Below are 11,042 nucleotides of genomic sequence, written 5' to 3'. Positions count from 1 at the left end.
CTCTCTCATCATTGATGTTTCTCTCTCTCCCTCTCCCTTCCTCTCTGAAATCAATTAAAAAAAATTTTTTTTTAAAAAAGAAGAAGCCCCTGGGAGCCTAAGGATAAAGTTGATACCAAGAATAGCAAAGTAGAGAATGTAAAGAGTTGAGTCCGCCAAAACCGGTTTGGCTCAGTGGATAGAGCATCGGCCTGCGGACTGAAAGGTCCCAGGTTCGATTCCGGTCAAGGGCATGTACCTGGGTTGCGGGCACATCTCCAGTAGGGGATGTGCAGGAGGCGGCTGATCGATGTTTCTCTCGCATCGATGTTTCTGACTCTCTATCTCTCTCCCTTACTCTCTGTAAAAAGTCAATAAAATATATAGAAAAAAAAAAAAGAGTTGAGTCCTCAGTTAGAACAATGAGCCACTGGATCGAGCCTTGCCTGAAGTCCACCTTGACGCTACACTTCTCAGATATAAGAACCGTGGTAGACGGATAAATAGTCTCCCAAAATACATCCACATTCTAATGCCTAGAACCTATGAATGTCATTTCATATGACAAAAAGAAAAAAAAAGCATGGGTCATTGTAGATGGGACTTAAGACTTAAGAAATATAAGGTGGGTTTAAGTTAAGAATTAAGAATCCCGGTGGGCCCCAAATGCAATCACATGTATCCTTATAAGAGGGAGGCAGAGAAATATTTGACATGGACACACAGAGAAGGCAATGTGACCACAGAGGCAGAGGCTGGAGTGATACAACAGCCAGCCTAGGAATGCTGGCAGCCACCAGAAGCTGAACTAGGCCAGGGACCCTTCTCCCCAGAGCATATCTCCACTCCAGACACCTGGACTTAGGCCCAGTGATGCCAACTTCAGACTTCTGGCCTCCGGCACCGTGAGAGAACAAATTTCTGTTGCTTTACATCACCTACTTCGCAGGAATTTGTTACAGAAACTGTAAGAAACAAGTGCAAGAACTAATACATTCTCTTTACTATTTAAGCCTATTTGAATCTGCTCTTTTGCTAACAGCAGCCCAGAGCAGTCTAACTGATACGCAGCCCTCTCTCACCCTCCTCTGGTTAAGAGGGGAACTCTACCAAAGGGGAATCCCCAAGGGGAGGCAGCCCGAGACCTTCCTGATCTTTAGCTGGGGAAGTGGGGCGTCGGATGGCTCACAGACTCCAAGCAATGGCATGATGGGAGTTTATTTACAGACAAGTCACAACCAGGACCCACACAGGCTCTGACCAGAAGACCCCAGATACACAGGCTGCAGGACCCATTAGTACCGGAGCCTTTCCCGGCCAGGCCCCTGGTGCAGGTACCAAGAGTCAGGCAGGGTCAAGGACACGGAAGACAGAAGGCCCCAATCCTTGCCAGATATCAGGGCCCCCGGTTGCGGCCCCCATGCCAGCGGAAGGAACCGCCCTCGGCCCTGAAGAGCGGACACCGAGAAGCAAGGGAACAGCTGTCCCCTCGATGCCGGGCCACAGAGCAGAAGTCCCAGCAGCAGAGGCTTGGGGAACGGAGACACTGCAGGTCCCCCCCGGACCTGTCCCGGAGCGGGCACGGAGCGGCGGTCCCGGCCACGGCTGCCCGTCACGCAGGGGGCTCCCCCAGTTTGCTGGTGGCACTCGTGATCCGCTTATTCTCCCGGAGGTTTCGGAGGCGGGCGCTGAGGCTGCTGATCTCTTCCACGTAGGCCTGGGGCACCCAGCCCTTCTCGCCGTCTGCCAGGCGGACGCCCTCCAGCCAGCCTGGGGGCACACAGGCCAGGAGCAGCATCAGTGGCATCCGAGGGACACCAGGGCCGGGTTGCGAGGGGACGCCTAGGCCAGTGATGGCGAACCTATGACACACGTGTCAGAGGTGACACGTGAACTCATTTTCTTGGTTGATTTTTCTTTGTTAAATGGCATTTAAATATATAAAATAACTATCAAAAATATAAGTCTCTGTTTTACTATGGTTGCAAAGATCAAAAAATTTCTATATGTGACACGGCACCAGAGTGAAGTTAGGGTGTTTCAAAATGCTGACACGCCGAGCTCAAACGTTTCGCCGTCACTGGCCTAGGCCCTGTTGCAAGCCTCGTCTGCACCCCTGGGGCCGAGGTGACACCATCTCAGCGTCTCCCAGCCCCAGGAAGGACCCTGCCTCTGGCAGTCTCGTAGAGGAACTTCTGACCTGTTTTTCCCGACATCCTCAAAGAAGGGTGTTTCCCGCTCTCCCCCGCCAGTCACTCTCAATCCTACATCTTTACAAGTAGGAAGTTCCTCCTGTTGTCTAACTTCATTCCTGCATGCTGTGGCTGATCAACACTTGCGTAACCTTTCCCTGTGATGTCATAGCCATCTAGCTACCTCCTGCCCATGAGAGCGCCATCGGGAGGCCCTCCCAGGAGGCCCCTCTCACCATCACTGGTCCGGGTCCTCACTGCCAGGATGTCAGTCTTCTCCAAGGTCAGCTCGTCCGGCTGCAGGGCCTTGTATGTCCGGACACACTGAACCTGGGGGCGGTCTGACAGCCCAAGAGAGACTGAGAGTCCCCAGGGCATGATGGGGTGGGCAGGGAGGGGCAGAGGAGGAAGTAAGGGGGCGGGAGGGTGGCCGCTGCTGCTGCTTTTCCTCTACCCCTCCCTACCCCACCCTGCCGCTCTTCTCTCTTACCCTAAACACAAGCCCCAGGAGTCCAGTCCCTCCCAGCTTCCGTTACTGTTGCTGCACCCAGAGCTCTCTCCTCCCCAGCTCAACACCTTGTCCTGACCTCCAGGACAATGTCCAACTGCCCACCGGAAACCCCCCACAAAGCAGTAATGGCCCCTTCAGTTGCCCCCTAATGCTCCCTGGTGCTCCCTCCAGACCATCCTCCTCAACTGGGATTCAAGCCACATCGCTCCCCGGTTTATAACCCTCCAGGGCTCCCTGCTCCTCTTAGAATAAAATCCAAAGTCCTCCCCACAGCCTACAAAGCCCTGTGTGGTCTGGCATGGCCCCCTTGCTAACCGCCTCTCCTTCCCTCTTCTTTCCCACTCCCCCTCGCTCATGAAGCTCAGCCACACTGCTCACCCTGCTGTTCCCAAACGCTCGAGCTCCCACCTGCCTCAGGGCCTTTGCACTGGCTGTCCCTCCTCCCAGGAGTGCTCTCCCCCAGATCTTTTCATCTCCTCCTGCCCCTCCTCATCTTTCAGGGGCCTTCCCTGAGCACCTCTTTAGAATGGGAAGCTCACCCCCCAACCTGAGCAGGATTCCTAGCTCAAGCCAGAGAATCTGTACCGGTCCAGACCCTCAGCTCTTCCTATCACACTAGATGGGCTGGTTGTATTGGGAAAACCACACAGGCCTGACTCGAATCTCAGCCCTGCCGCTTACTAGTTGGGTGAACTCAGACAAGTCACCTTACCTCTCTGAATCTCTGTTTCCTAACCTGTAAAATGGGCTTCTATGGGGATGAAATGGGAGGATATAAAAGGCTTTGTCACCTCCAGGGTGCTGTCTGTGCACGCGGGGGTCGGCCTGTCCTATGTGAATTCTGCCCATCCTTCAAGGTTCTGCAGAGCCACCCCTGACTCCCCCGGGCAGCTGAGCTCTCTCCCTGTAGCCCCGCTGGCCACCTGGCACCCAGGATTGGAGGGAAGGGGGAAAACAAGGTACCCGGCCCAGGGGATGTGGGCCTTCGAGGGAGGAGGGTGGCAGCTGCTACCTTCCCCCTCACTGATGACCTCCTTGTCTTCCTGGGGGCTGGAGGGGCACATGGCAGAGATCCACCGCTGCTTCTCACTTCTAGAAAAGGGAGGCCAAGAGATCACAACATGCAAACTGCCTTTTCCCAGGGCCAGGGGGGTGAAACAGCTGGGAAACAGGGTATGATCCAGACCCACCCAGGTCACATATGATGCCCACCCCAGGACTCACCTCACAGCCCTGTTCCCACAGCCCTGTGCCCTACTCAGCTCTGTGCATAAGAACAGAGCAACCCCAGCCCCCCGCCCCTCCCCGGGTGCCAGCTCTGCCCAAGGCCTGCCTCATGCGACTGTCCTGAAGCCAGAGAGAAAAGGCCAGCACCTGCCTGGGACGGGTCCTCTCTCCCCAGCCCCCGCCCACTCACTCCGTGCGGGCCCTCAGCAGGAACTGGTGCTTCGTGTGCTGCCCATGCAGGAGCTGAAGGAGGAACACGTGGCCAGGGATGCCCTGGGGCTTCAGGCTCAGGTCCTTCACCTGCAGCTCGGCCATCTTGGCGTGGACAAAAACGGCAAACTTGCCCAGCCTGCAGGGCCGGGGAGGCGAGGTCAGCCTGGCCCGTGCCCAGGCCCCCAGGCTCCACCCTCAGGACCAGCCAAGTTCTGATTCAAGGGCGAAGGGGTCGGCTGCCCCTCTAGCACCCTCCCCCAGGAAACTCGACTGCGCAGGGCACCACCTCCCTGGCAGCCAGCAAAGTCCGCACGAGGAATTGGGAACTCCGTTCCTACCAGATCACTGGCAGGTGGAAGCTGAGACCAGCCTCTGACCCCAGGCATGTTGTCAACTTCTCTCTGAGCCTCTGCCCTGAGCCTGTTCTAAGAGCCAACTGGGCAGCAACTCCGATGAGACCTCGGCTCTGTCTAGTGGGGTCTCGCATCAGACACACTGGGGCTCCTCCTGACCCCTGACTATCAGCTCCAAGAAACTGACAGTAATAAGGGAGCCTCCTTACCAGGGAAATATCTAGAGGGCACCAGGGAGTAATCCACATAGCACGCCTGGCACAGAGCAGGCGCACCGTGAATGCTGGCTGTTCTCATTGTGACTCGGGGAAGAGTTGGGACTCCAGGGCTGTGCTCTGATTGGCTTAAGCTCAGAGCAGCTTCAAACCCTTTGTACATAGTCCAGCCCTTGATTCTAGAAGATGAACTTGCCTTTCCTGCTGGAGCCTCCCAGGCTCAGGGTGCCCTGGCAACACCGCTCGGTGCAGGCGGGGGCTCCCAGGCCCAGGGATGGGCTGGCTGTGGGCCCATTCATGGGGAAGAAGGGAGCCCAGCTCCAGTCTACCTCCCCCCGCACCGTGCCCCGACTCACTCCTTCCGTCGGGAGAGAAGCAAGCAGTCATTGAAGAGGTGCAGGTAGACCGCCTTGCTGGACAGCTTCAGCTTGGCCGGGGGCGCCGCGGGCAGAGGGGCCAGCTCCACCAGCTCCCCGTGCCGCACCAGCCAGCGGGCCTGGGAGATCAGTGGGAAGATCTGGGCGGAAGGAGAAGGCAAAGAGGGAGAACACGTCAGACCCGGGGCAGCAGGGCAGAGAGCACCGACCAGGGAGGGGGGGGGGGGGGCAGCGAGGAATTGGCCTGCAGCCCCCAGGGAGGGAGGGAACAAGAGCTGCCCTTGGTGTGCCCACCCGCCCGTGTGGGCATGCACCTTGCCCTCAAAGTGGATCTTCTTGCTCAGGTGGATGAGCTCCTCCGTCCTCTTCATGGACTGCACACTGGCGTTGCATTCTTGCACCAGCTGGGGAGGCCATGGGTGGGTCACCTGCAGCCCCACGACCCCGGCTCCCAGAGCCCAGCCTCGGACGCCCACCTGGGGGCCTTCACAGACACACCGGGGCTCTGGGGAGGCCCTTGGGAGCCAGCAGGCCCCTGCCCTGCCCAGCTCACCTCCTTGAGCGCATTGAAGGCCTTGGTGGCCATGTCTTCGTCTTCAGAGCCCTGTGCTGTCCGCTTCAGAATGTTCTGGAGGGTGGGGTCGGTTCAATGCGGCAGGCCATGGCCTCCCCCCGTGCTCCTGCCCGCCCATGGGTGCCCGCCCAGAAGGGGCTGTGGAGGTTCACAGTGGCATCTCCTTGGCCCAGCCCTCACTGCTGCCTGTGCCCTGCAGGTACCTCCACCAGCATCTTGAGGCGGGTGATCCTCTGGAACGGCAGGATGAGGAAGGAGGTGAGGGGCAGGCGTTGGCACACGGGAGACTCCTCTAGGCGAGCCAGGATGCCAGGGAACTTGGGGTTCTCCAGGCTGGAATTTGGGGAGGGGCCTGGGGTCACAGTTGGGTCTGGACTCCTGGGGTCCATGACCCAGCCACCCCGTGGTTCCTCAGGTGCTTTCTCAGCACATCCTTCCTGCACTCGGGTCACAGAGCCCTTTACAGGGACCCCCTCCCTCACAGGCCACCCTTCCGCACCCAGGCCTCCACGCCTACTCCCACCGAGAACCTCTCTGTCCTCCCCCCTTCCCGAGGCCCCAGCCCTACAGCAGGCGCTGGTAGGTGCGCTCCTGGTAGGCCTGGTTGGTGACGTAGGGCAGGTAGACCCGGCGGAAGGCAGGGCAGTGGTGCAACACAATGTCACACACGCTGAAGCGCAGGACATCTGCCTCCAGTCGCTGCTCCAGGTCCTGCAGGAACCTGAGGGGTCAGCGAGGGGTCAGCGACAAGGTGAGACCCCAGGCCTAGGAGCCGCACCAATCTCATCCCCGCCCCCCACCAGGCCAGGCCAGTCCCTTACCTCTCGCTGGTGCTCTTGACCTCGGGCAGTTTGGAGAATAGCCACTGCTTGTCCTGCGCCCCCAGACACTCACTCAACTCAGCTGAGCCCAAGAAGTGGCCTACGGCCACCGACAGGCTGTGGATGTATGAGGCCTCGGACGTGATCAGCTCAAACTTGGCCTGAGCAAAGGCAGACGAGGGGTTGAACCGCCAGACTGGCCCACCCGGACGCCTTCTCTTGGCCCTGGACACCATCTCTTGGCCCCCACCCCTGATCTGGTGCCTGGTGGGGTTCAGGACCCATCTCCTGCCCAGCACAATTGTTCAAACCAAACTGGAGCCCTCGATGGGGCCCCTCGCCCTGGGCTTTGGGCCCTGCCGGTCATCCGATGGCCCCGCCCTCTCTCTGACCCGCCCCTTCTCTAGGCCCCGCCTGGTCCCCCGCCCACCACTCGGTTTCGTTAGGGTTGCCTCCGCAGCTTCCCGGTCCAGGCTTTCAGCGATCCCTCCCCCTCTGGCCCTGCCCTGCCCTATCCTAGGCCTCGCCCCCGTGGACCCCGCCCCTTCGCCCCGCTTCTCCACTGGCTTTCGGCTCCGAGGCTCCTCCGACTTCTGCAGCTGCCAGGCCCGCCTGGTCAGGTCCTAGCAGCCACCTGGGCATTGCCCGTCCCCTCGGTCCCGCCCTCTGCAGTTTGCAGTCCCGCCGGCCCCCGGGACCCCTGTGGTCCGGAACCGCGCTAAGTCTCCGGACCAGGTTCTCCTGGCCCCGCTTCCATATAGTCACCCCAACCCCTCTGCGCCTCGGGACCCCCTCCCACGACTGGCAGCTCTGCGGGTCCGCGCGCACCTCCTGCAGTTTGCAGTCGCGCAGGCTCAGCGTGGCCAGGACGCCGCTGCCCCGCACGTCGGGGATGTCCTGCCAGAGCGAGAAGGTGGAGCCTCGCGCCGAGCGCTGCGCGCGGAAGGAGCTGCTGGGGGAGAGGTTGGCGCGCGGCGGCCCGGGCCCCTCCTCCGCGCCCTCGGCCTCGTCCCCCGGGGCCTCCTCCTCGCGCTGCTGCCGCCGCAGCTCGCGGGCGCTGGCCACGTCGCTGTATTCCTGGTAGAGGACAGCTGGGCGGGGACAGGGCGGGGAGGCTGTGGGCGCCCGCCTGCCGCGGCCCGGCTCCTCCCGGCCCCCCCAGGGCCCCCCTCACTCAACAAGCAGCGGGACAGTGAATTCATTCATTCATTCATTCATTCATTCACTCACTCACTCACTCACTCTTTCCATAAACACTGCTTGAGCACCAGCTGCGTGCTAGCCCCGGAGCTGGGGACTGAGATCCCGTTCTCTCCCTCTCAACTCTCGGAACCCCAGCTTCCCGGCTTCCCCGGACCCGCAGCCCCTTCCTCCTCCGCCCCCTCCTGCGTACAGTTAAGGAGGAACCGTGACTGGCGTCGCTCGCTGGCGCTTCTGGAACCCTGAGCCGGCTCTTCCTGCGATTCCAGCCTAGAGAGAGAGAACGTCGGGGCTCCGCCGCGTGCGCCCCGGACTCAGACCCGACCCTGGTGGGGAGAGGTGCTACCTGGACGCGGGCCCGCTGCCGTGGCTCCCGCTGGGGTCCACAGGGGCTGCCGTCGCCGCGCCGTCCACCCTCATCTCTGCGCTGCGCGGCTCCCTGCCAGACGCTTTCCCTGGAGAAGGCGAGAGCGGAGGGTGGGTGGCCCTGGGCAGCGGGGCGCCACACTCCAGCTGAGCAGCACCCAGCCTCGCGTGTCCGGTGCGTGAGCCTTGCTCCACCCGGCACCTGGCTCCCGGGCTGCTCTGAGGGCCAAGGGGAGGCGAGGTACCTTCCCGGGCTGCTCCGGCGCCTGCCCCGTGGGCCAGGGCTCTGGCTGCGGAGTGCCGCCCCAGGCGCAGGGAGGAGTGCAGCCGGGTCATCAGCTCAGAGGCCGAGAAGCGCCTCCGCTCCGGCCCCTCCAGGCCCCCTCGGGTGGGCCCCGCCGGCTCTAGAGGCCGGGGCTCCTCTGTGCTCAGAGGCGGCTCTGCCCCCTGGCCGGGCTCCAGGAAGACAGCGTGGGCCTCGGGGCTGCCAGGGGCCTCTTCGCTCTGGTACACCCGCATCTTGCGCCCTGCAGGTGAGGTGAGAGCACAGGCTGGCGACCGCGGAGGTCTCTCCCACCTCCTCTCTGCCGCTGCCCTGTGGCCCTGAGCATCTGGGCAGCATGCCCAAGTGAAAGGGCACTGCGTTTACTGAGAGCCGGTCCCCCGAGAAATGAAATCAACAAGAGGGGCAGCGGGAACACAGTGCCTGGCTGCAGTGGGCAAAGGGTGGGCAAAGGGCCACGGTGCCCAGGACAGCCACTCACTTGCTGTGTGACTGCAGACAAGGCATTCCCCGTCTCCCTGAGTTCCAGTTCCCTATCACGAAAACCTACCACTCGTCCTGCCTGTTTTGGGGGACTCTGGGGCTTAAGAGTCCTAAAGAGCCACGCAACCTCTCCCCTACTCACCCCCCTGGGCCACCCCCACCCCCCACGCCCCCATCACCCAGAGTGACTCACAGGCTGACTTCTTCTCCGAGCCATGGCTGGCCCGGCGCTGAGGCTGTGGGTGCTGGGGACTCCAGGGTCCCTCCAGAGGTGGGGGCTGGGCACTAGGACAGTGTGGCCAGCTGCCAGCCCTGCTGGGCCGCATCCCCCCACTGGGAGAGATCTCGGTGTCTGGGATTCCTGGGGACGGTGACCATAGCAGCCCTTGGAGAGGAGCAGGGGTCCCCAGGGACCAGCGGCTGCCAGGAGCCTGCAGCTCCTCTGGGGTGACAGGGAAGAGATCCAGACACACAGAGCTTGGGGGCTGCAGGGCGGGCAACTCCACAAAGGACAGACTCTCCTGCTGGCACACAGCTACTGGGTGGCAGGCAGTACCAGGTGGTCCAGCCAGGTGGGGCTGGAGGGTGGCAGGCGGCCCACAGTCCATTCCTCCTTTGCTCTGCCAGTCACCTGGGCCTGGAGGGGAGAAGATATCAGAACCAGACACAGGACAGCAGGGCTGGCCAGGAAGCCACCACGTGCTGGAGGCCTGGACAAACCCTTATGTAGACATGTGTACACACGTGTGTACCAGCTCGCTCACACACCTAATGATATAGGAATCGCTAATACTTACCTGGCATTTAATGAATGACAGGCCAGGAGCTTTATACATTGTATCTCATCTAATCCTCACAACAACCCTGAGTTGATGCTATTATTATCCCCATCCTACAGGTGAGGAAAGTGAGGCGCAGAGGTATTTGGTGAATGGTGGAACCGGGATTCAAACCCAGGCCGTCTAGCTTCTGAGTCTGTGCTTTTAACCACTTTGTGCATTTTCTTACTCTGACATATGAGCAGATACACAGATACATACACTGTCATGTACATCCACACACATTTTCTCCCAAGTACACACACACTGACATACACAACTTCACAGATACGCTCAGACCTTTCACATTCACAGGCTCACACATTCACACACTTCTTTACACAACTACACATTTTTCACACACAGGGACCCGTCCGCTATTCACATGTCCACTCCAGCTTTCTCCCACTCCTGTTCCACTCACACGCACACACCAGGATGCAGACACAAACACACAGGCCTAGGAAGTCCTGGCTTTGGTGTTACCCAACCTCCCTTCCCATGCCCAGAGTTGCAGCTTTCCGTGCTGAGTGGTGCCCACACCCATGCCAAGCTGGCTGGGAGAGTCACAGACTGGCAGGCGCGCCACCAGGCAAATCAGGCTGGGCACTCCCAGGAGCAGGACAGGGAGGGGTCCCGGCCCCCCAGCTTGGGGTGAGAAGGGTGTCTCCCCCACCCCGGCTCCCAGCCACAGGATCAGGCCAGGCTGACCGGGTCCTCCCTGCATAGGAAGTCACCCCAGGGAGGCTGCTGGAGCCCCGGGACAGGCCTAATGACCCAGGGGTCCAAGCCCCCACAGCCCTGGCCCTCTGCCGGCGGCCCTCCTGCGCCCCTCACCTCTCCAGCTGAGGCTGCTGCTGATGGTCGGCGCTCCGGCAGGGGAAGCCCTCTCTCTGCCCAGCTGGCTGGGGGAGATCCCACCCAGACAAAGAGTTTGATTCATCAAACCCTGTGGTGAGGCAAGCGGTAGGGAGGGAGGGAGGGAGCAGGCAGCGGCTGGGCGGGGGCCTACCCTAGCCTGGCCTCGCTGTGGGCAGGCGGGGCAGCGAAGACCCCCCCCATCCCCAGAGGCCCCTCAGGCCAAAAGGGCAGTGCCCAGCCTGGCAGGGCCAGGAGGCCCCGGCGACAGAGACACAGAGAAACAGAGACCTTTCAGCGGCAGCTGAGACACTGAGACCCAAATTGCTGAGACTTTTGGGGACGCAGAGATGGAGACAGCGACGCTGACAGTTTCAGACAGACCGGATACTGTGAAGCCCAGAAAAACCCAGGGAGACAGATGGAGGAACATGTCGTGCCCTGCGGGGCTGCCAGTCCAGTAGGGGAAGCCAAAAACGAAAACAGTTACCATCCAGGTTGGCAAAAGCAGAGCCAGAGGGACCATCAGAGCAGGGTGCTGGGCTCGACTGACCTGCGCTGTCCAGGAAGGC

General features: G+C 60.8%; 1 protein-coding gene across 1 annotated transcript; it reads right to left on the bottom strand.

Annotated features, from left to right (window-relative positions):
* Window positions 1–1,185: 1,185 nt before the first annotated feature.
* ARHGEF19 (Rho guanine nucleotide exchange factor 19) lies at window positions 1,186–10,501 on the bottom strand. Its single transcript, XM_081087674.1, has 16 exons — window positions 10,450–10,501; window positions 8,988–9,431; window positions 8,274–8,555; window positions 8,009–8,117; window positions 7,856–7,932; window positions 7,291–7,553; window positions 6,463–6,623; window positions 6,210–6,362; window positions 5,845–5,974; window positions 5,621–5,695; window positions 5,382–5,471; window positions 5,047–5,207; window positions 4,100–4,258; window positions 3,695–3,774; window positions 2,408–2,512; window positions 1,186–1,749 (listed from the first exon to the last, which is right to left on the bottom strand). The coding sequence occupies exons 2-16, from the start codon at window positions 9,400–9,402 to the stop codon at window positions 1,592–1,594; spliced, it is 2,418 nt and encodes an 805-aa protein (XP_080943800.1). The 5' UTR covers window positions 9,403–9,431; window positions 10,450–10,501; the 3' UTR covers window positions 1,186–1,591.
* Window positions 10,502–11,042: the final 541 nt, after the last annotated feature.

Source organism: Myotis nattereri (assembly GCF_964212035.1).
Source record: "Myotis nattereri genome assembly, chromosome: 3".
Classification (NCBI taxonomy): domain Eukaryota; kingdom Metazoa; phylum Chordata; class Mammalia; order Chiroptera; family Vespertilionidae; genus Myotis; species Myotis nattereri.
The sequence above is the reverse complement of the archived record's forward strand: the minus strand, read 5'-3'. Positions and strand labels throughout refer to the sequence as shown.

Excerpts from the sequence above, each read along its gene's own strand:
- ARHGEF19 (XM_081087674.1), bottom strand. The coding sequence starts at position 9,402 with ATGGACTGTGGGCCGCCTGCCACCCTCCAGCCCCACCTGGCTGGACCA. Across the intron at positions 6,363-6,462 it reads GTCAAGAGCACCAGCGAGAG|GTTCCTGCAGGACCTGGAGC; the intron begins GTAAGGGACTGG and ends CTGACCCCTCAG. Across the intron at positions 4,259-5,046 it reads CTTCTCTCCCGACGGAAGGA|GCTGGGCAAGTTTGCCGTTT; the intron begins GTGAGTCGGGGC and ends CCGGCCCTGCAG.